The sequence below is a fragment of the Battus philenor genome, unplaced genomic scaffold (genome assembly GCF_028537555.1).
Source record: "Battus philenor isolate CCGP_79_NKW_IND1 unplaced genomic scaffold, ilBatPhil1.0.hap1 SCAF_17, whole genome shotgun sequence".
Taxonomy (NCBI): Eukaryota; Metazoa; Arthropoda; class Insecta; order Lepidoptera; family Papilionidae; genus Battus; species Battus philenor.
Window position 1 is genome coordinate 6,133,598 of NW_027181679.1, and position 25,814 is coordinate 6,159,411.

Below are 25,814 nucleotides of genomic sequence, written 5' to 3' on the forward strand. Positions count from 1 at the left end.
GTTAAGCTATCTTTAAATGAAATTCACATGGATAAAGCTGTACTTTGTACTATGCTTTGAAAGCTAGCAGTCAAAACAGTTAACATTTATCAGCAATAACAGTTTACATGTATGAGCCCGATAAACTAATTCTATTTAAAATAACTTGAAAAGGTATCGCGTTATGTGACCGTGTACATCTCTTCTCTATCAAAGAGATGAAGAGTGCCGATTTTTTGGAGAAATAATAATAACATATTGTTAGTGACGTGCTGAATTGGCTGTAAAACGATTTTACAGTTAAAGTTGATAATAAATTAACAAAAATGTAAAAATTTTAATAAAAGTGTACCAGACATAAAATTGGGTTAACAAAATTCTTTCAAAAATGTTTAAGCACTTTTGTGCTTGAAATTAGACGCTTTGATTCAAACATAACTGGTGTTCAATGTAGTGAACAAATTAAACTAACAGATATACATAAAAATCTTTAATAATAATAATAACAATATGCATAAAGGTCATTAGCGAGGATCGTTCGTTAATTGGTGTGATTTCAGGAGGAATCTGTGGTCGAAGCGTTCCAGAACTGCAAGCAAGAAAAAATTACAAATTAACATCGACAAAACTAGTACGAAACAAAAGATAAAAATCGGTTTCTGATTACAGGATGTTACGTTTTGGATCAGCTTCACTGGACTATGAGCACTGAGAATGAAACTGTCGTTATTGTATGAGAGCCAGAGCAACTTCTATGATATGTAAATTAAATAAACTTACATGAACTCCATCTGTTCCCGATCCACTCTCGAATGTGAACGTGATCTTTTATTCATTAGCATTGCTTGTTGTAGAACCGAGGTAAATGCAACGTTTTTTCAATGTTAATACTTTATTAAGCATACGCAGAGATCTAATATTGATACAATATGTGAACACTTAGCTACTGTATACAGCAACTCGTTTTGTTCTTGTGGCCTTAGAATCATTTTTACAGACGTTGTGTTCTCATATTGATTTGAAGTTCATGTTGCCGTCGACTTCGTGCCCTTAATAGACGAAGCGGTGTTACAAGTTGAAACAGCAGGCTTTTTAAATTTGTTAAAAACTAAAGTTGGTAACACGTTATTCATAAGTTACAAACAGGAGAACAAGTGTGCTAAAGAAATATTCCATGGAACTCACCAACAGAGCAACGATGCGTTTTGCTCCGACCAACAGCGATGTAGCGACCTCTCTCTGTACTTACTTTTTAAGTACTTACACGTAAACTTTGTTGACCCTGCAAAAAAACAGCGTCATCAACAACAGTGTTAATGTAGCTAGAAATGTGCTGTGTGTAACATATGTTAATGGTTTTTTTTTACAAAAATTACAGTACCGCTCAACTCGAGACGGAAAACCGTATACATAAATACTTTCTCGTAAATAATTTGCTGAACATATTTTAAAAGACTTTTAAAGACTTACAAAATTCTTAAAGCTACCATCGACTGTCTCTCTTAGTATAAATAGTTTGAGTAAACATAAAGCAATTTTCATGGACAACTAACGGACAACAAAGTACTGGCTATATATAAAAATAGACATGAAGACATACATAGAAAGATATAAAAAAAATTATTATAAGCAATAAAAATAATATTTACGGGACTTACATTTTCAAATTCTCTCATCTCGTTTAATTTACATTGTCTTTTTCGGTAGAAGAACTCTCCAAGTGTTGTACTAAAATAAAATGAAAAGATTTTTTAAATATATTATATGTACGTAATACTGATCTATAACATCTCTTGTTATGTCAGTAGTGCTAGTAGCACAAAAACCTTTAAAGAGTGCAATCTATGCCCAACATATAAATATTATTAATAAAAATACAAAATTAAAAAGATAAACAAAATAATAGCGAACGTAATAAGGCTGCAATGTTGATGGCGGGTAATGTTAAATTTTTTATTTGATTGCATATTGTTCTCATTTTCTTTCACCAACGCTTTTGCAATAAATTTTCCTTTAAAGGAATGTCATAAAAAGGAAGGTGTAATAAAAATTAGTATGATTTATTAAAAGAAATACTCACTCTCTCTGCTCAAGCTGTCGTTCTGTTCTCTCATGGTATGAATGGCCAGTGATGGAATCTGCGAGCTTTCTCGTAAAATATTTAAAACTGTGCTTATGAGAGCCGGCAGTGAAATCTGCAATTTGTTTAGAACTGGTTAATGAATGTTATAACATAAATAAGATTTTTTTAAAGTAAACGAATTTGCCACAAGCTTCAATCGACGTCAGGGATCTTACAGGATTCGGGAACTTCTTATGTTATTTGATTGATATTTACAGATAGGGTATATAATTATTAACCTTATTTTTTAGTTAAAATCAAAATAGGACATAGTCTCCGAATTTAAAATGCAGTAAAAATATTATTAGAGTAAGAAAAAATTCTTACAGAATGATCCGCGCCCACAGCATCGGCAAGCTCAATCCTTGCCCGCGCCATGTCCTCTCGTCTTTCCAGCTCGTACTGAGCATTACGGGCTCTCCTTTCCTCCTGTTCGTACAAATAGATGATTTTATTAAAATATTCTTCAAATAAAGTTAAATGGTAATAAGTATCCTAAATGTTAACTAAATAACAATTGATTTACCTTCCACAAACATGTACTTGACGATGTAAAATAAGCTGTTACCATCATGCATGTGCGGATTGATAATAAGCTAGAGACATTGTCACACGATATGAATATGAACATAATATTCAAAATAAATACTACGAAAATGTCTTATTATAAGACAAATACACTTACCTTGTTTAGTGGCCGTCTATTTTTCCCCGTTGGCCTTCCACGTTTCCGTGTTTGGTCGTTATCCTGCAAGAAAATATGTTATTGATTATATGTAAATATTATACAAAAAAGCGCTCCAGCTTTACTTTTCCTTATTTCTTAAACGTCTTTCACAAACATTCCTGACTGACTGGTTTCTGATGATGATGATGTTGTTAGCCTTGCGGGCTTTCACAACTTCGTCGGACTCAGGGCTCGCGGGTCGAAGACCCGCGAGCTAATATTCACAAACATTTCATATATGGAATTGGAACTAACCTGATTTTCCATTACTGGTAGACACTGACAGACCCTGCTCGATGTGATCGCAATTACAAAATGATTGCAAAACTCATGAACCATCACTTATATACCTAAACCTCCCTACCACTCCCGCATTTATAAACAATGGTGCAAAATTTTAGGAAATGAGTAAATAGTTTCAACAAAATAGCCGCTAATCCTCTTTACACTGCCGCACTGAACAATGGATTGTAAAAAGCAAAACTCGAATAGAGTACTATAGTGGAAAAGTTTTAAAGAAATCTAAGTAAATGACATTTGGACAAATACATTGTTTCTTACTTATTTTACGACCTAATAACTGTGAGTAAATGTAAATATTTTCATTGTTAGTCCCATAAACAAATTGAAAGTTGCCTTTGATTAATTATGGTACCTATTTTAAATCAATCATACTATTCGGCGAAAAGAGTATTGGCGTTCGCTAACATCCGTGCACCACATAGATTTCTTACAAAAGAGGTAATTTGAAAATTTAATGGAATCAGGCGTTACTTCGCGGAAGTCCATCCTAAGTAAGAAAAGGACCAATATTTAGCCACTAACTTGACTCTGTGTTTGGCACTAATCGGTGTAACATAGCTCCTGAAGATGCTCCGTGGAGGGGTGAAACACGTGTTGAGTGATTTGGTGGTGGCGGTTGTGTGATTCGTATTGTTTGCCGCATGCGCATTTATCAGCGGGCCGGCGGGCGGTGCATTTCATTGCACGATTACCACTGCATGTGCGGAAGTGGCTAAATATTGGTCCTTTTCTTACTTAATTTGAAAATGTTTTAATGTATGTCCAGAAAAAAAATTAAGAAATATATGTGATGACGGTGGTGTCACAATTAATAGGAATTAATTTCTGTAATCACTGTAAACTAAAAACTATGATGTTTTACTTTCCTACATACGTCATCAGCAACACCGTCATTTCATCGCTAGAATGTTTATGGTTGGACGTGGGCTTCCCCCACGGATTTCAAATAGGACCGATGGTCATAACAAGTCGGTCTATCCGCATTGTGTGCTGACGTTCTACGCGGTGCTTGCCGGCTCGTGGTCTCCTAACACGAACCAGTAGGCTCCAGCGGCTATCTGTGTTTCGCGGAATGTTGCTTCTCTGCAGATATAGTTAATATGTCGTACCTAATCGTCTTCAGCACTCTCACCTCGCGCTTTCTGCGAAGTAACGTGCAGGTAGCGAGTGCAATGCCGAAAACTCTATGAATATGAAATAACGAAGTTTTATTTTATGATTCATATTTATTAGGATTTAGATTTTTTATGATAAATGTATTCTCTTCGTGCTTGGGAATTAAACAAAAACTCTTTCAGAACGTTTTTAAATCTTTATCGACCCGCACACAGTCGTACGATTGTGTTGTCGAGACTTAAATTGATCGTTAGTACTTGTCCTCAGTTCACTATATGGTATTTCAGTGTAAATCAAGTATCTTTCCATTTTATTGCCTTGCCTTCATACGAAATATTAGTTGTTTTGTCATTAAAGCAAATTTGCATTGAATCGCAGCACAATTAAGCCAATATATCATTATTAAAAAATTGCAATTTTTGTGTTAGCTTTTAATCTAACGAACTTAGATAAGACTCAAGGAGTGTATATTTGTAAGCGCCGAGGGTTAAATTCTATTCTCAAAATCTTAAAGCTAGCATGTTCAATTTTAATGAAATATAACTAAGGAGCAATTCGTCTTCTAAATCATTGGTTTGTGGAGAATCTGGCAAAAGAAAATTATTTTCAGACTTCAGACTCATCTTTACAATTAATGTACTGAAATGTACAAGAACACTAACTTAACAATACATTTTTTTTTACAAATTAAGCACAATTACACTTTAAAAAAAGGATAGGATATTGGCTTAACACATTATTGGGAAAAGATTGGATTTGGACTTGATTACCTAATGATCCGCCCGTGCACAGGCACGTTTTCCTTGTAAGCAGGCAACAGAGATATTAACAATTTAGTTAAATTACACTGATCAACAAAAAAAAGGTTTCGGAAAATATCTTGGAAACCAACACTTGTTTTAAGACAAGTAAAACATGCTGATTACAAATATAGAAACCGTTTGTCTCTATCACCCACCGTTGTTGAGATATTTGGCATTGACCATTTATATATGTTTAATATTGTATCAAAGCAAACAACTCGCAGGCAAGTTACAGTAGAGCATATATCGCTGAATAGAGTACTACTTAACATAAATACACATAGTTTAAGATATAATACACTTGTAAAATACATAGGTATAAAGTAAAGTTCCTTAAAATAAAAGTTAGTTTGGTTTGAATTTCTTGGCTGTAGACTTGCGTTTGTGCTGATAATTTGGCATGTTGCGCTGAAGCATCCAGCAATAGTCGGACAACATTGCTGCACTCCATCGGCCTTGATAGCGTGACTCCATCACCGAGATGTCCTGATGGAAACGTTCACCATGTTCATCACTAACAGAACCTAGGTTTTCTGGAAAGAAGTCGAGATGTGAGTCGAGGAGATGAATCTTAAGGGACATGTTACAACCCATTAACTTGTACGCACTAATGCACTTCTGCACAATATTTACATAGTCAGGAGATTTATTATTTCCAAGGAAATTGGCTACAACAGACTTAAATGCCAACCATGCTTTTTTTTTCAGTTCTGCTGAGTAAATCTTCGAAGTGACTGTCTGCTATGATCTTCCTTATTTGTGGACCTATGAATACACCTTCTTTCACTTTCGCATAACTCAACTCTGGAAACTTGTTGCATAGGTACCGAAAAGCATCTGAGTTTTTGTCTAGTGCCTTCACGAAGTTTTTCATGAGCCCCAGCTTTATATGAAGTGGAGGCATAATAACTTTTTCACGCTCAACCAATGGCACACGCAGGACGTTTTTACTACCTGGCTCCATTTTATAACTAACGGGCCAATTCTTATTTATATAGTGGTGCTTCCTATGTCTGCTGTCCCACTCGCAGATAAAACAGCAGTACTTGGTGTACCCTGTCTGCATTCCCATGAGAATAGTGATCACTTTTAAATCACCACACATATTCCAATTGTAATCGCGATAGCAAATTTTTTCAAGAAGTAGCGACATGGTTTCGTACGTCTCTTTTAGATGAGTAAAACCAACTGGTACTGATGCATACATGTTTCCATTGTGTAATAATACAGCCTTCAAACTTGCCTTGGAGGAAACAATAAATAGACGCCATGCTTCAGTCTTATGTGTTAAAAACCTGACGTGATAGAGAAAAACGGTTTTCAGATTTGTATTTTATTAGCATGAAAAACTGCTTTAGAAAATGTAATCATCAAACAAGATATTTTTGGGTTGTTATTCAGTGTTATTTAACATGTAAATACAGAGAAATTTTTATTTTACAATCACTTTGCAATAATTGTTACACTAAGTGACTGAAATACAACGATTATTTTTTTTAATAAATCATTGACAGCAAATTAAATATAATTTGTTTTTAAGTGATTAGTGAAACAATGACCTATGCATTTGTTAAGGGCTGTGAATCCCAAAATCTTTCGTTAAGTACAGGAGTACTTCGATCTGTTTCCTTTGCCGCTCTGGTCGCTATTTTCGTTCGAATGCTGTGCCGAAAACTTTCCTAGTTTTTGGCATAAACAGAAGAGCCCGCTGTACAAAGAATCGACTAATCCGAAGCGCGTAGAGAGTTTCATAAACTGAATTTGGCTCCATGCGCAGGTATGTTAGTTCCACACAAAAATGGAAAAACCAAACAAATCTTTATATTACAGTGAGATATGTTCATATCAATTGGGACATCTGATATGTCTGCGGCCAGACTGAGTAACTACATGTCTTCTAAATATTAGCGTAGTTAATAAACAAATTTTTAAATACTCTAATTCCATTGAAAATGGTCAGAAGCAGCGATATACTACTAAAGAGTTTAACAAATGTTTTTGGAAACAATAAGAATCCTTTTGTAACTGTTACTTGAGCTTAGTTAGTAAATTGCTGCGGGAAGTGTAGGTAAGAGTCGTAAAGCGAAAACAGACATCCTTTTGTTTTTCAGGTAAAAAAAAGGTTCGAACTAATTACTAAAGCTTTAATAAACTATGTTTTATTTTGAACGGTCTTATTATGGCTAACGACGCGCCCTGATTTCTAAAGATAATATTAAAATTTCTTTTGTTTTATTCATCGGACCGTAAATCTCTTGTAAATTGAACTAAAACGCTTCCAGTAAGTTTTTAAATCCTTAATAATCCGTACGACTGCGACGTCGATGGCAATGTTGTTGAAATTCCTTTTTAGTAATTGTATTCACTTTATAATAGCTGAGTCTAAATCGAGTTTATTCCTATTTTATCGTATTGACAAATATTATGCACATTTAAACTAAGACGTGAGACGAAATAGATGATTGTCACAATAACTGACAGTGATAAAGCAGAGCTCCGAGAAAGTTGTAAGAACCTAAGTCATTTGCGCATCAGTTTTGAGGAATTTTATTACGAAATCGTATTTTTTCAACAAAATTCCGCAAAACTTTATCATAATATCATTTATTAAATTCAAATATTGGTATAGATAAAAAAGCTCATTATTAAATAAGAGCGTATTAAAATGACAATATATCTTGGAAATGGTATCGGTTTTGATTTAATTTATGCTGTACCTGTCACTAAATGTAAACTCCTCTAGGGCAAGGACAGGATTATATTATAGGCAGAACATCTTGTGTCTATCCTGCTACTCGAAAAAGTACTAATCTTGTAGTAATAATAATATCTTCGACACAATTATGAGGTCACTTATTATTCCATACATTATTCGTCTAACGACATCTAAAATAAATTTATAAAAATAAAAATGTTTAAGAACAATATCATACTTTGTAGCAAGTTTGTTCTTAAATAAGTAAAGTCAATTTCACGTGTGTTTCATTGAATTATAATCAGTTATAATCAGCATCATCTCCATTATAAACTAATTTGAAAAAATCGTACTTAATATATATTAAATTCAAAATACATAAAAATGTATATATTAGAAATACATAGAATGGGTTTCATATCTAGTTTTCATAGTATAAGACGAACTCAAACGTTTCTTCTAAACCTTTCTACGCTTTCCTTCTATCTGTCTTTTTATCATTAGATCACACTGTTTTTACTCGGCTATGGATACTTATTTGGGTACAGTTCAGTGGACCAGGCGAAATTGATTGATGGTGCAGTGAATTTTATTTCTATAACAACTAAATCGCAGAAAACTTACAGTGTGATAATACACTGTAGACTAGGGTTTATTTCGTAGAATGAATGATGTGCAGCGTTAGATGATATCGAAAAAAGCACCGCAAAGGGAAACAAATATCAATTGCTATTGCTGTGTACAGCGATTAATTCCGAAAACTTGCGCAACTACGCGCCTGCGGTCGTATATTCATAATATACTGAATTTCTTATCCATAGTTACAATTTTTTACAATGTTTTCGCTGTTGACAATAAATTTTAAAAAGGAGACGCTGTTGGTATTTCCAGTTGATATCGTTTAAATTTGAGTCGATATTAAATGGTAGTTTTAAAAATATGTTAGTAAAAGTAGGTAGTATTCTAAAATAAGTTAAGTAATCATTCTACAAGGCATTTACTCATTAAATGAGTATTGTGGATAGCACGTAAGAAACAGTGTCAAGAAAAGATTTATAACTGATTTAGAACGAAGGCCACTGCTAATGTCTATTTCTTTTGTCTTTTAATATTGTGGTAATTAAGTTTCTAATAGTAATTAACTGATATAGTTTTCCTATTAATGCATTTGTTCTAATTCTAATTTGTTCGAATAGATCATAATAGGTTTACATTTCTGGTTGAAATTTAGTAAAAAAAAAACTAATTAATACCGAACCTTGTATTATCGTGCACTGAAGCTTTAAAAAGAAGTTTGTTAGATATATTTTAGTACTGTTTATTCATGAAAAATCCTAAATTCGTGGAAAATATTTAATTATAAGTATACCAACAAAACTAAACAGAAGATGTATGTAAACACACAGAAATTAAACGAGCAGATGTAATTTAAAAACTTTATTTAAATTAATATACATTAGCTACAAAATACTTACAAACAAAATTGTCACTTATTGCTACCCGCAGTTCCCGTCCTCAGATCTGTGAGAAAAATTTATAAGTTAATTGCGGCAGAAAACATGTTAAGTTTGCTATTGCAGGATATTATTTCTAGGATTACCTTAACTGAATTTTATAAGTTATTTACAAAATATCTTCCGAATTAAATAAAATAAACTCACATCTCCAGTTACTGTTACGTTTCACTCGAATGTCCGAAGACTGTTTGAAAGTCGTTTACTGTAAAAAAGACATTGTTCAAAAATGAGATTGAATATCGAATTGTATTTTAACTTTATAATAACGTGATATTCATGAATATGTTTGAGCCTGTGTCATTTGTGCTCGGTCGTTAAAACGCAAAGTTGCTTAAGGATATTATTACTTAAAAACAGAAATTGTATTAAATAACATAGTATTTAATTATACTCACATTCTATGTACAGCCCTTCATTTTGTTCCCTCAGTGCTTGAATCGCTTCTCTGGGAACGACGTCATAATTTTCTAAAAGTTCTCTAGCCGATTGCAACGTCGTCCCCATCGATACCTATAACAGAGTAGCGGTGTTACTAGAGTAATTTTTATTTGTTAATATATAGGCAATATATGTGTATATATTTATCAATGCTGTTAAAAAAGTAAAGAAGTACGCGGAACTTACCAATAGAGCATCCAAGCGTTCTTCTTCGGACTTAAACAGATAGGCCGAAAACGCCTTCATGCCTCTCTTCCTGAGCAGCGTGATGCGCAAGTTTTGTTCCCTCTTTAAAAAAAATAAAAAAGAGACATGAATCAAGAGCACTTTAGAGCAACAGGCTATAAAGAATCTGTACGAGTAATCGTTGGACAAGTCTCGGCAAAAATAGGAAATAATTAATATTCATATTTACCTTTTTTACAACTTTCCGATTTGCGCAGGCGGTCCTCCTCACTTTTGTCATCCCAACGCTCTGCAATTTTTTGTAATTTCGAAATAAGTAGATTTTTACAACAATCGTACAGTATAGTAATAAACATTTCTCAACTGAAATCATTTCATTTAAGAATGATATCACTAACCACATAATACATAAACTATATGTACAACAAATTATTTAACACAAAATTAATTCACTCACCGCATGCACCATAATGCTTGATTGTATTTTAGCGACAACTCAACGCGAACAGTAAAAATCGTCAAGTGGCTAAATTATTTAATAACCATTCCTTAAATAGGGGTGCAACTGTATATTTTATCCCCTCCAGGAATTTACAATAACAATTGCACAGGTAAAAGTGTTCGAGATGTTAAGGCGGTGTTTGTTTTATTAGCTATTTGTAAAGCACAAAAATATTACGGCAGATAATGATGTCAGTAAATATTGTTAGTTCTTATATTTTATTTTCAATAAAGTTATTTAAGTGTTATATATCTGATGGTATTATTTCTAAGCCACATTAAACGACTGTTATATTTTGAACCTTATTGTGTTTCATATCACATTTGAAAATAGTGTTTTAATATTATATATTATTATTGTATATAAATCGTTTTTTATTAATAATATGGTCCCCAAACATTTTAAATTAAATTTTAAAATTAAAGGTAAAAGTAGGTACAGGATTATTTAAGATCGGGTCATATATATTTTTTTGCTTATTATCAAACAGGTATAAGAACTTGAATTAATTAAATTATTGCTCTCAATTAAACAAGCGAAAAGAGTAATTCCACTAGTGAAGTTTCCGAATTCATTCGAAGTCCTTCGCCAGCTTTAACTGGGATAAAGGACATTTATCAATATGTTAGACCTAATGTTTTATAGAAACTGGTTTATACCAATGATCACCTCGCCTTAGTGTACTTACATATTGTGTAGTGATATAAGTTTTCGTTATCCCAGATAAAGGACATTTATCAATAAATTTAAAAATATGCTAATTATTAATATTACTCATTAATAAATTTTAAACATCACTATGATCGACCAAAACCTTTTTTCAAACTAATTTTGTAACTGGATAATAATATTATCTTATCATTAAACGAAACATATAACAGTACTTGTGAGAAAACAAATGATAAGAAAAATAGCTACATACGGAATTCAAAGTCAGCTATACAAATTGTTAAGCAGACATATTTACGTAATGATCCTTTCGTTAACAAACACATTTATCTTCACAGTATCCAAATCGTTAACTGCTTAGTTCGTCAATAATTATTTAATAATGAAACAGTACATACAGAAATAGACACATTCACTCGAACAGTATACACAGCAACTTTTACGGTTGTTGGTAAATAAAAGTTACGTTGACTATCACTTTTAAACTACGTAACGATGAAGTATATGTATTAAAGTAAACAAAGGTTCATAGCAATAATATTTAAAATATAAATGAAATGAAAATATAAATTTAGAAGTTCTCGGAGTACACAACAATTGATGTATTCTTTGTTTAACTTTAAAGAAGCCGCGCTCATGACGACTACTGAACTTGCTATGTAAACTTTAGAAGATCAAAAAACACTAAATGGATTAAAATGTCAGTAGCAAGTAACATGTAAAACCTTTATTGTTAATAAACTTTCATTTCATACAAATAACACGAAATTTGTAGTGTATTACTTTTGTATCACCTCTAAAATATTTGATTTGATGTTGACAATTTTGTGTTCTGGTAAAAGTTTCAGGATGTTATTAGATGATATGTTGAAACGAAAATTAAAAAAACATTGATTTGTGTACGAGTATATACATTAACTACCTGATATGACTTAAATAAAAATAATAAAGCGATATCTTTAACTAGATTTCTTGTAATTTAAATATTCGCTCATTAATTAACAAGCCTTTTGTTTGTGTATTTTAAATTTACTATACGATATTCTAGTTATGTATTGCGGAATTTTTAAAAAAAAATCTGATTTCGTGATAAAATTTTGCAAATAATGGATGCGCTAATGCCTCCATTACTTACAGCTTTCTCAGACTTCTGCTTTGTCATTTTTAGTTATTGAAACAATAATCTACTTTGTCTCTCATCTTAGTTTAAGTGTGCCGGTATTTGGCAGTAAAATAGGAATACAGTCGAATTAGAATAATATATAAAAGAACTGACTACACTTACCAACTATGAATTTTAATATAATTGCCATCGACGACACCTTCGTACGGATCATTAAGGATTTAAAAACTTACTGCAAGCGTTTTAGTTCAATTTCCAAGAGATTTACGGTCGGATGAATAAAATAAAAGGAATTTAAGTGTTATCTTTAGAAACCAGGGCGCATCTTTAGCCATAATAATACCATTCGGAATAAAAAATACAAAGTTTTGTTCAAACTTTAGTAATTAGTTCGAACCTTTTGTTACCTGAAAAACAAAAGGATGTCTGTTTTTGCTTTACGACTCTTACCTACTCTTCCCGCAGCAAATTACTAAGCTCTAGTAACAGTTACTATAAGATTCTTATTGTTTCCAAAAATATTTGTTAAACTGTTTAGTATTGTATCGCTGCTTCTGACCATTTTCAATGGAATTCATTTATTTAAAAATTGTTCATTAACTACGTTAACATTAAGAAGTTCATAAGTTATTTAGTCTGGCGGCATATACAGTAAGAATTTTAAATATTTTGTGTAATATTACATATCAAATCTCCCAATTGATATGAAGCTATCTCATTGTAATATAAATATTTGTTGGATTTTTCCATTTTTGTATGGAACTAACATACCTGCGCATAGAGCCAAATCCAGTCTATGAAACTCTCTACGCGCTTCGGATTAGTCGATTCTTTGTACAGCGGGCTCTTCTGTTTATGCCAAAAACTAGGGAAGTTTTCGGCATAGCATTCGAACAAAACCAGCGACCAAAGCATTGAAAGAAACAGATCGAAGTACTCCTGTACTTAACAAAGGATTTGGGATTTACAGCCTATGCGAAAAGCCAATGTCATAATTATGTTTTTTTCAGTTTTAATCACGTAATTATGCTTAATTTCCTAATAGATCAATTTTGTTATAGTGATTATCTTGAACATTTGAATACATTTATTATAAAGATGAAAAGTCTAAAAAAATTTTTTTTCGACGGATTCTTCTCAAGCCAATGATTTAGACGTGAATTTCTCCTTATTTGTATTTGAATATTGAGCTTTATCTAAGTTCGTTGGCTTTCAAGCTAACTTAAAAATTGCAATTCCGATGATAATTTGGTGCAAGTGTTCCAAGATTGCATATAAGCTTAAATTAAAAAATATATAATATTTGGTATGAAGGCAATGCAATAAAATGGCAAGATACTTGATTAGGACTAACACATCACAAAGCGAACACAGGCAACTTTTTAAATAACCTACTGAAACCGTTTTAGTTTAATCTGCCAGGATGAATAGAATAAAATATTTTAAAACCTTTTCTTTAGGAACACGAGCTCATCTTGAGCCAAAATAAGGACGACACAAATTTGAATACGTCTTTAGTTTAATGTTCAATAATCAGTTTACTTTCTGAACGTTTACAACGTAATCAGATTAGTTTAAAGATTTATATGGAAAAGACCATAGTAATAGTAGCTTTGTTATATACTTTATATTTACAGATGTATTTCAGGTTATTATTAAATCAAGAATAAAATAAATCGTATTATAACTTTAATTCATTCCTGTGACATGACATCGCATAAATTAAGTAACGAATAAAAAACCTTACTTGAATGATAAAATAATTTTGCTGATTTTTTAATATACACCCAAAGCGACACACACACACTGCTATTTAAATTTAATTTACATCCAAATTTCCGTACCTGACATGGAACTAAATCCCCCCTTTTAAATGCTGCTCGCACGTTACTTCGCACTACTGTGGGTGCGCGGAAAGCACGAGCTGAGAGTGCTAAATATGATTTATTCGATATAAACATATAACAACGCACACCCAAAATTTGTCTACGACATCGAATCAGTAATCTATCCAAAAGGTGATCCGAAGACAGGCCGCAATCCTCGAAATACATAAAGCCTCTGCAGCCTTCAGATTTCTGTTCGGAGACCATGGGTCCGCAAGTGCAGTGTACCGTCCATTCACAAAGTGGAAACACCGCCTTGTTATGGTCATCGGTCCTATTTGAAATCCATGGGGGAAGCCTACGTCCAACAATAAACATCATACGGATGAAATGATGATGCAGGTGATGATGTACGCAAGAAAGTAATACATCTTAGTTTTTAGTTTACAGTGATTACAGAAATTAATTCCTATTTATTATGACACCATCGACGTCACATTCCTTCTTAATATTTTTACTGGACGTAATTACAAGACGTTTTCTTGTTTACCTCTTTTCTAAAAAATCTATGACATTGTTGTGCACGTATAATAGTTTACATTAATAACCTTTTCGAAGAATTATGTGGTTGATTTGGAATGAATACCCTAATTATTGAAAGGATATTTTAAATTTGTTTATGGGACTAGTAAGGAAAAGTTTTACATTAACGCACGGTTATCAGGCCGTAAAATAAGTAGGAAACAATACATGTATTCAAATATTAATTACTTATATTTCTGTAAAATATTCTCACTATGGGACAATCCGACTTTTGATTTTTACAATCCATTGTTCATGTCGGCAATGTAAAGAGGATTAGCAGCTATTGTGTTAAAAATATTTACCCATTTCCTTAAATTTTGCACCTTTGTTATAAATGCGGGAGTGGTAGGGCTGATCAGGTATTTAAGTGATGGTTCATGAATTTAACAAACAATTTGTAATTGCGATCAGTTCAAGCAGGGTGTGTCGGTGCCACTGTCAATAATGGAAAATCAGGTTAGTTCCAATTCCATATTTTGAATGTTTGTGAGAGACATTAGTATTAAGAAATTAAAGAAACGAAAATGATTTTTTGTATATTAATCAACATACATTTTCTTGCAGAAACGAAAACGTGGAAGGCCAGCGGGGAAAAACAGACAGCCACTGGACAAGGTAAGTGCATTCGTCTATTAGTAAGACAATTTAATAACAATTACTTTTCTTACTATTACCTTACGGTACAGTGATGATGGCTACAGATTATTATTTAATTTAGATTTTTTTTTAAAGGATGATGTATTTATGAAATTTTTGTAACAAAATTAGGTTATTTATTTTGACTAAGCTTTATTGGTGAATGACTTTTTTTATGTGTATTTTCATAACACAATCTATTCGTACAAACAGGAAGAAAGAAAAGCTCGCAATGCCCAATATGAACGGGAACGGCGTGTTGGGATTGCAACGGCGACTGCTGAGCTGGCTGATGCGGCCGGCGTGGATCAATCTGTAAGTAATTTTTCTTACTTCATTATTATTTTTAGTTCACCTTAAATTCTGCAATATTGTTCTATTTTGATGTTTATATTAAAACAATAAGATTTTCTTATATGTTTAATTGATGTTGCAGGTGTCGATGTCTGTTCTCTTGAACACGGCATTGCACATACTAAGTAAGGCCTCAAAGGTTCCATCGCCATCAGCTGAAACGATGAGGAAAAGAAACCTCAGCATGAGCAGAGAGAGTGAGTATATATTTTTTCAATCTGTGTGATACATTAATGTATTTAAAATTTTTATAATAAATTTCTCAGTGTTCGTAAAATCATTTGCTTGTTAAGTGTTTGTTGGATTTAGTAATATTTATTATTTAATTAAATATTTTTAAAATTATTTACTTAATTAGTTATTTTAATTAATAAAAATTTAGTTACTCAGTTTCTTAATCGTGTTAATTGTATTCAATTTGTACGAGCTTGACGATGTTTGCCCTGGGGGGCTTAGCTTAAATTGCACTCTATGTGGCCGTACGTATAACAAGCCGGTACACATTAAGAAATCATTTTCGCGTGTTTAGTTAGGGACTTAATGTATGTATTTAAAAGAGTTTTGTATTTTATTTCAGTACAAGACTTGGAGCGTTTCTTGGAAAAGAAAGAGAAACGCACCAAACAAACACAAGGGTTGGAAAATGTAATTCACGTAAATATTATTTTTATTATTTATAATAATTTTCTTTTTATAGCTTACTATGTATGAGTGCATATTTATTTAAATTGGATGAAGACCATAGGTCTCGGCAAGTTCTGATTTCATTTACGCAGTTGTTGTTGGAGGATTGACAGAAAGCAAGTTTTTTGTTTAACCGAGTGGGTTCTACCTTTGCAATTCATATAATGCTAAATAACTGCTTTTCTCAATGTATTTTGATTTTTTTTTTTTTTTGTAAATTTTAGAATGAATCGTCAAGCAGCAAAGGGGAACCGAATCCAGACGATTTCGATGTGCTGTTTAATGTAAATTTGGACTTATCATCTGACTTTGACCTGGATATCGACCCTTGCGATCTCTTGAAGACATGCTTTGACTAGCGGTTGGGTAAGCATTTTTTAGTTATGCGCCCTACCAACTGATTTTTTTGGGCGCTTTTTAATTTTCATCCAATTCATATAATAACTGCACGGTCTTGTTAATAAAAATTATATTGACCATTAAGGAAATCTATTCGAATTAAAAATTTTTAGAATGGCTCGTTTGTATGTATATATTTTTAACATCACATATTTTTTTCAAATAGTAGCGAAAAACTCGCAGCACGCAGTACGAGAGGAAAATCGCTCGGGCGATAGCTGAGTCAACTGCACCTAATTTGTAAGTATTTTTCTCTTATTCTGATATTATTTTTATTATTGCTAAAATTCACCTGATTGTGTCGTACATTGAATACAATTAGGTTAACTAACATATCCTATTGTTATTGATTACAATCACATCTTCATGACACCTGTAACACCCTCGGCTTCGACATAAAAGAGCTTGTGCTACATTTTATTATTCCTTAAAAATAAATTGTAATTATTTCGAAAGTTTTTTAAGTCCTTACCCAGTTATGTACACATTGCAGGTTTAGGTGTCGGTCCTCTTGAATAAGTAGTTGAAAATTATACGCGAAAGCTCACAATTTCCATCGCTACCCAAGCGAATCACGAGAGAAAGAAACCACGACACGAGCATGGAGAATGAGTATTGATTTATTTTTAATTTATCATACTAATTTTACTTATTATTTAATAATATTTCAAATAGTTTTCAAATTTCATTAGTTGTGGTTATTGAAACTTTCAGCTGATGTAGATAAGAATGTAAGAAATGAGAATAAAATGCATTTTTTTGAAAAATTCAATATTAGTCGTCATCGTATCACCCGCAAGGCGACCACTGCTGGACATAGGACTCCCCGGGATATATCAAATAAAATAGCTTTTGATTATTCACTGCAAGGTTCAACCGCAATTAACTTGTATATTTTTCTTGCAGATCTTAGAACGCGTATCGTATTCTTCAGATATGGCGGCGGGAGATGATTATTGATAATAATGGTTATAAATAAGCTTGTTAAGCTAGTGTCTAATAATTTTATTAAAGTTTTTAAATTACGTCTGCTCTTTTAATTTCTGTACCACGTTTAAAACCTATTACATTTTGAACAGAAGATGTAGTTCTTTTGTCTTCGCTAAGTTTTTTCGCATGCAGATTTGTTACCACTTTCGACTGCAGATTTCATTAAAAAAAAAGATGGCACTAAAATGAAATAACTTCAATATCTATTAAATATAGAAAACATTTTTTTGTCAATAAAAGTTTTTACTTTTGTTTTGCTACGCCGGTCTACGACGCGAAAATTCAAATGTTTTAAGCGTTAAAATGTTTTAATACAATTTATTGCATCATTTTGGATATCTTAAAAGTATTTATGACAAATAGTTACGCATTAGTTACTTTCTATTTACATCAAATTTATCAGTTGTGAGTTCTTTTAGTAATTGCACATATAAATAATCTCGCGTGTCTGACGGTTGTGAGCCAATAGGCAGTTACGGCCTAGAGTTTTAAATAACGTTATATTGTAAACACAAATTTACAGGCTTTTTCTTTTTATTTATCCGTAAGACCATTTACTGCTAAGGTAATCTAGGGTAAGCAGTCGTATTCCTAACACTAATCATACCATAACGGGTCAAATGACCCATTTTGAACTTTTGCATTGATAATACACGTATTATCTTATTACTTCTCCAAATTTAACTTACTGACTTTTTCTGACTAATTAAGTCTACTGTTCTTATACTATTTTTATAATTTTTTGTTTTGTTTATTTTGAGTAATAACTATCGTATACCGTTGTCTACCACATCGGGTCATTTGACCCGGAGAACATTTTTTTTGTTTTATAAGCTTATCAATACATATTGCTTATCTTATTGTATTCAGTAAACTGCAAATGTATGCAAAGACTGTTACGTAATGTAGTTCAATCAAAATAGCTGGGAATAATTCAAGAAAATATAAAAATTTTAGATTGAAACTAGATTTTTGTGTAAAAAAGGTAGCAAAAAAAGAAAAGTTTGGTACATAGTTTTTGTTTTATTTTGATAGCTTTATTAGTGATACAGGTAACTATTTACCCATAAAATGTCGAAACGAACGAGACAGTCCTAATTCTTAGGAGATATAAATGATATTGTAGAAGAGTTTTCGAGAGAAATCGGTGAAGATGAATTTTCTGAAAACGAAGATATATACTGACAATGAAGAGAAAAATATTGTGAATATCGGTTGTGGACGAAAAAGAAGAAGATTACTCTCAAGTTCTGAAGAAAGTGAAGCAGAAATAAATGAACAACATGTTGCATTGATGGATCTGTTTGGGAAGAAATACAAATAGGTGGCACACCTGGAAGACCATCACTTCATATCATTTTCAGGCAAGTAGGCCCAACAGGATATGCTAAACGTTATATAGTGAAAGGTAAAGTTAGTACTGCATTTTCATTGATAATTGACCACCGTATTATGAACCATATAAGAACATGCACAAGATAGAATAAGCAAACAGAGTGTTAGGATTCGATTGGAGTTTATCTCAAAAAAAACTTGCTGCACTTATTGCAATTTTATATGCACGAGCTGCATATGGAGCAAATAATTTGGCGAGAATCAAATGGCGAGGAAATTTACTACAAAGTCTGTCTTGTAGATGGCCACTCCAAGTTTATTTCAATGTCCTTGATTTAGTTGGTATAAATGGATTTTATACAAGCAAACGACAGGAGATCATATTTCGGGACAAGATTTTTTACTCAAGCTAGCAGTAGAACTTGCCGACGATTTTCGAGTTGTCCGTGAACAACCAAAAGAAAAAGCAAATACTAAACGATCGTTGCCTAACCCTGTTACAGATTCTAATAAACGTAAGAGGTGTCAAATAGGATACTGCAAAGAAAATAAAATTAATAAAATTTGCTCCATTTGTGTAAAAAATTTGTTTGCGGGAAATGTGCGACGGAAACACTTATGTGTAAAAAATGTGATGTATAAAAACAACTCTTATTTTTTACGTTTGAAATAGAAATTGTAAAAATACTATTTTATATAATTATAATACATATTTTATCATTATATTTTTATTTCCTTTCCAACATCCATATTTCATACATAAAAGTAGGAAACGTAAATTTCGGGTCATTTGACCCGCTATGGTAAACAAGGTATCTAATAAGTGTTGGTATGATTAGTGCTAATAAACCATGTATCTAACTTTACGGATACGGATTTTCAAATTTACCCCAAATAAACAATTTCAATTTATTTCACGGTAAGACTGGTATTTTTTAATTTATTTTTAATTGTTAATGTTGTGTTTTAATTTCTCGCCGTTTTTGGCGTAACTAACAAGTCAGTTTGAAACATGTAGTTAAGTATATGTATTTATACACATGTGAATGTTCGGACAACCAAAAGCGTCGCAGGAGATCCACTCACGAGATGGATAGACGGCCTTGTTACGGTCGTCAGAAGATGCTGGATGCAGGCCACTTTCTACCGGCGTCACAAAAAACCTACGAGGGAAACCTACGTCCAACAGAAACCGTCCTAAGGTAAACCGTCCTAAAATAATCTGCTGTATATGACGACCTGTATCTTCAAATACTAAGCGATAAAGCATTTATCATCCTATGAAGTACTGATTTGCAAAGTAACTTTTCAGCGGAGAGAATAGAATCAAAATCAATATGTGTGACAAAGCAAAGGCTTGGCTTTGCTGTCAAGCAAGATATCGAAGTGAATTTAATGGCCAATGTAACTGTGCAGTTCATTAAAGGAGACGAGATGGTAGACTTCTGCAGTAGATGAATAGTGACGCGCGTTAACTGAAGATTATTCTGATCTTTCTTTTCCTGAGACAACAAAATTTATGACCCTTTCTACAGAAATCTTATATATTGTACATGACTAATTTTATAAATTTTGAAATAAACGTGACCAAGTATATACGTTTATTTTAATCGATTTTACATGGGATTGCAACAAACATCTTTATATTTAAAATGATTTATTGAATTTGTATATTTATATCGCACCTGCTAAAAACATCTAATTTTTATTTAACAAAGAATCAAATAAACTGTTAAAACCACTTAATCGCCTAAAAGGAAATGTTTATTAATTAAACTAATGTTTTCAAAAGTGCTACTTAATTGGCGCGATATCATGTTAATACGAAAGCTTGTTTTAATAATAGCAGCTAAGGCATTTTTATCCTTGCATTTATATGTTTATATAAAAAAATTATAATTGTAAAACATTGAACAACGCAATTATTATTCTTAATTTATTCCATTTAAATCTTAAACTAATCTGATTACATTGAAGATGGTTCGAAGCAGCGATGTTTTCAACAAATATTCTTGGAAACAATAAGATTCCTTTTGCAACTGTTTCTCATTCTTGAAAATTTGTTGTGCAGTTCATAATGTTGTTCTCCAATTATCATAAACGCTTGTTCTTATAAAGAAGACAATGGGAAAAATAATAATATTTACTAGTTAAATATTTAAAAATTTTTCTATATTTTGTTCATTTTGGTTACAGCTACCGGATGATTTTGAAGTCAAATTTACCCAGTAATATTTCATTTGTATTAAGATTGCTCTCTAATAGGTTTTAAAAGCTTACTTTACTGTAGTCTAGACGTTAAACCGCCACTGTACATATTATTATACGTTGTCGTCGATTAGAACAACAGGGCAGGCGCTTCAAATAATAATAATACAAATAGATACAACACGTCATATATTGAATTGATTATGAGGCGTTTAAAGGTAAGGAGTATGGAGGAGGGAAATTATTTTGTTCAAAACTTTTTGCACTGACGTTAATATTAAATGAATAAAATATTATTAATACGTACTGTTTAGACATTAAAAAACTTAAATTAATTTAAATCATTTATATCTTAACACAGTAACACAGACTATTTTAGTTAAATGTTAGAAATATACAGAAACATGGAGTGGTAGAAAAATTGTATTAACGGATGTACATAAAATAACTTCCACAAATTTACTATGCTAACTTGTATATAAATTCAAACCAAATATCAATATAATTACCTACATTAACATTAGAATTATTTTATTTATTCTAATCGAATGAAATTCGCTCTCACAAAATCACAAACTGCAAGCGATAAGACTTTGAGACAAAAATATTGTTTGGTCTGTTTATAAAGTATAAAGTGTTGAAGGCTGCACAGAAATTAAAAGAAAGCAGACTTAATATAAAAACTTTAATAAAAATTAATACAGACGAGCTGAACATTATTTTCATTTATCATAACCCGCCGCTATATCTGAAGAATACGGCACGCGTTCTCATATCTACAAGAAAAATATACAAGTTAATTGCGGATGAACTTTGCAATGAATAATCAAAAACTATTTTATTTGATATACCCTGGGGAATCCTATGCCCAGCAGTGGACGTCTTGCAGGTGAAACGATAGTGACTAATATTCAACTTTTCATAACAATGCATATTATTCTCTTTTCTTACACTGCTGAACGTTTCAATAAAGTAAGCAAAGAAATTTGAAAACACTGACTAAACATTATTAAATAATAAATAAATTTAGTATGATAAATTAAAAATAGTAGTGGTTTCTTTCTGTCGTGATTCGCTTGGGTAGCGATGGAACTTGTGAGCTTTCGCGTATAATTTTCAATGCCGTATTGAAGAGGACCGATACCTAAACCTGTAATGTGTAATGGGTAATGACTTAAAAAACTTTCGGAATAATTACCATTTATTTTTGAGGAATAATAAAATGTACCAAAAGCTCTTTTATGTCGACGCCGAAGATGTTACAAGTGCCAGGAAGATGTGATTGTAATCAATTAAACACTTTTACCCACAAGTTGTGATCTTGTTAAGGTTGTCGAATGACGTTGGATACAGGCAGCTTCCAATCCATTCTATTAGAAAACTACGAGGGAGACCTATGTCCAGAAGTGGACTTCCTTTGGCTGAAATCATGATAATGATCTTGTAAAAAATTGTATCTGAATATAGTAAAGAGTACTACAAAGGGGTGTTTTAGTTTAAAGGAAAATTATATTTTGTTATACATTTCAGATACTGTCGATGACATGCGATTACAACACGTTGTATTTCAATTATTAATTAGCCTAATTATTTTTAATTTACGACACAATTAGATAAATTTTAGCAATAATAAATATAATATCAGAATAAGAAAAAATAATTAAAATTTAGTTGCTGCTAACTCTGCTGTCGCCTGTGCGATTTCCCCACGTCTTTTTCTCTCGTACTGCGCGCCGCGAGCTTTTTGCTTTTGTTTGAAAAAAATACATGTAGTTAAAAATATGTATATACTAACAAGCAATTCTAGAAATGTTTAATTCAAAAAGATTAGTCATTAGTCAATAAAACATTTATTTAGAAGACCGTGCAGTTTTTATTTGAATTGGATAAAATTTAAAAAGCGCCATTAAAAAGCAGTTGGTAGGGCGCATAACTAAAAAATGCTCACCCAGCCGCTTGTCAAAGCAGGTCTTTAAAAGATCGCAAGTGTCGATATCCAGGTCGAAGTCAGATGATATGTCCAAATTTACATCAAACAACACATCGATATCGTCAGGGTTCGGTTCTCCATTGCTTCTTGACGATTCATTTTAAAATGTACAAAAAAAAAATACAAAAACCCATAAAGAAAAGCAGTTATTTAGCATTGCATGGATCGAATGTGATGCTGAGTCTTACTTTATAATGCTAACCTTACTAGTTTTGCCACTGAATAAACTTAAGATATTGTATTTCAAATTTCTGGGGTAGGTATCTATGATAGTTACTTTTCTTTTTAAACACGCAAAGGTGGTACCCACTCGTTTATACAAAAAACTTGCTTCCTGTCAATCTCCAGCAATACCTGCGTAAATGAAATCAGAACTTGCCGAGACCTACGGTCTCGTTTCAATTTAATTAAATACACACACATACATAGCAAGCTATAAAAATAAAATTATTAGAAGTAATAAAATAATATTTACGTGAATTACATTTTCCAACGCTTGTGTCTTTTTGGTGCGTTTCTCTTTCTTTTCCAAGAAACGCCTCCAAGTCTTGTACTGAAATAAAATACAAAACTCTTTTAAATATATAAATTAAGTCCTCCGTTTTCTTTCTTTCTTCACTCGTTTTGACCTAAACAGTACGGCTTGTTGCACGTACGGCCCCATAAAGTGCAATTTAAGCCAAACCTCCAGGCCAGGTATCGACAAACTCGTACAAATTGTATACAATTAATACGATTAAGAAACTTATTAACTAAATTTTGAATTAATAAAAATAAATAATTAAATAAACAATTTAATAAATTAAATAATTAATATTCCGAAATCTAACAAACAAATAACAAGCCAAAGATTTTACGAACACTAAGAAATTTATTATTATTTTGAAAATTATCTAAATAACTACACTATATTTTTGAACGTAAAAAAATTTAGAAACTTTTCTAAATGTATACCGAGGATCTTACAGGTTTCATGGAGTTATTATAATCAATTAAAGAATATTGAGTAATCTCATTGTTTTACTATATACATCAAAATTTAACAAAATTGCAGAAATTTTGATGAAGTGAAAATAATGATAGCGTATGAAGAATTACTAACAGATTGATCCACGCCACCGCATCAGCCAGCTCAGCTGTCACTTTTGCAACCCCAACACGTCGTTCCCGTTCATTCAGCATTCAGCCTTTCTTTCTTTCTGTTTGTACAAATAGATGGTGTAAAAAAATAACCATGAAATAAAACGTCCATCAAAAAGTTTGATGGAAAAAAATAACCCAAAATTTTACCACATTCCAATTGATGACATGAAACGCGAAAAAAACTAAAATAGAAATAAGCTGCAGCCATCATCGCTGTACCGTATGGTGACAGTGCGGAATTAAATATTAATAAATTGTCTTATTAAAATACAAATGCACTTACCTTGTCCAGTGGCTGTCCGTTCTTCCCCGCAGGCCTTCCACGTTTGCGTTTTAGGTCGTAATGCGCGTTCTCGCGTCAAGCGTGAAAATTATCCTGCAATATATATATAAAATTATATAAGTGTATATATACTACTTGTATAATTATATTATTTTAGTGTATATAATAAAAATTAAATTCTCTGTTTCAAAGTAGCCCGAAAAGTTAGTAATCGAAAAAGTTTAAAAAGTAAAAATACTTTGATAAACATTAATTGGCGATTCAAATTATTATCCACAGAAATGTAGGTATAACGAAATATCATGATTTATAGTAAAAATTAGTAAAAACAATAGCGTAAGTGGAAAGAAAAAAGAAACTTACTTTTATTTAACAGTGTCTTGTTCTCTTTTTGAAGCGTACGTATGGATTCAATAGAAATTACATCATAATTTTTAAGCAGGTCCCGGGTTTTCGCCAACATTTGCCCCAGCCAGGCTTACAGAAACACAATATAACTGTTTGCAATTATTAGTTGTATGGTATATCAATAGAAATAAATTTCGAACATTGATTCCTGTACGAGAAACAATTAGTATTCGCTGGCGTTTAATAAATTAAACGACGGTATAAGGAATAAGATAAAATCCTTGCCCAATTTCACGAGTAAAGACTCCACTAACCTTTCGACCACAGTCACCCTGGTGAAGGTGTAAGACCAGGCTCGGGGGCAGCAGCGGGTATGACGTGACGTGGTGGCCGTGGTTCGTTCTTTTCAACGGCAAGGATACAACACACGGATTGCACGGCTTCTCACGAATAATTAGTCAAAATAATTAACAATACGAGCACCTAATTAGCACTTTTTTTACGAAACGTTCGTAGCAATGCTATGGTGCCGGGAGCCGCAGGGCAACTGCCTGCCAATTGAAAATGACGGTAGTGGAATAAAAAGTAATGAAGCCTTTTTTATATTTTCCTACCCACCAAACATTTGGCAAAGGATTGATATTGAACTTTTATTCATATGTTGTCAATATTATTTTTGAAATGTCAATGCCTTTTTATATACATTTTAAATTTGTATTAAAAAATGGTTAGGGAAATATTCAAAAAATTTAAAAATTGCTCAGACTATTTACTACCTTGTCGTAAAAAAACGATTATAAAATAAGAAAATAAACAGCATATTAAAAACGTAAAGCCTTGTCCAATCGCAGAT

The 25,814-nt window shown here is 32.1% G+C and overlaps 1 protein-coding gene and 1 long non-coding RNA gene across 2 annotated transcripts; both read right to left on the reverse strand.

The window, feature by feature from the left end:
• Positions 1 to 1,636: 1,636 nt before the first annotated feature.
• On the reverse strand, positions 1,637 to 2,502 carry LOC137919734 (uncharacterized). The gene is made up of 3 exons (XR_011106742.1): positions 2,429 to 2,502; positions 2,060 to 2,174; positions 1,637 to 1,707 (listed from the first exon to the last, which is right to left on the reverse strand). It is a non-coding gene; the product is annotated as an uncharacterized lncRNA (long non-coding RNA).
• Positions 2,503 to 9,175: 6,673 nt separating this feature from the next.
• Positions 9,176 to 10,423, reverse strand: LOC137919944 (uncharacterized). The gene is made up of 6 exons (XM_068763169.1): positions 10,344 to 10,423; positions 10,116 to 10,175; positions 9,887 to 9,988; positions 9,658 to 9,772; positions 9,407 to 9,464; positions 9,176 to 9,266 (listed from the first exon to the last, which is right to left on the reverse strand). Exons 1-5 carry the CDS (start codon positions 10,353 to 10,355, stop codon positions 9,421 to 9,423), a joined length of 333 nt encoding a protein of 110 aa, XP_068619270.1. The 5' UTR covers positions 10,356 to 10,423; the 3' UTR covers positions 9,176 to 9,266; positions 9,407 to 9,420.
• Between the last annotated feature and the right edge of the window lie 15,391 nt (positions 10,424 to 25,814).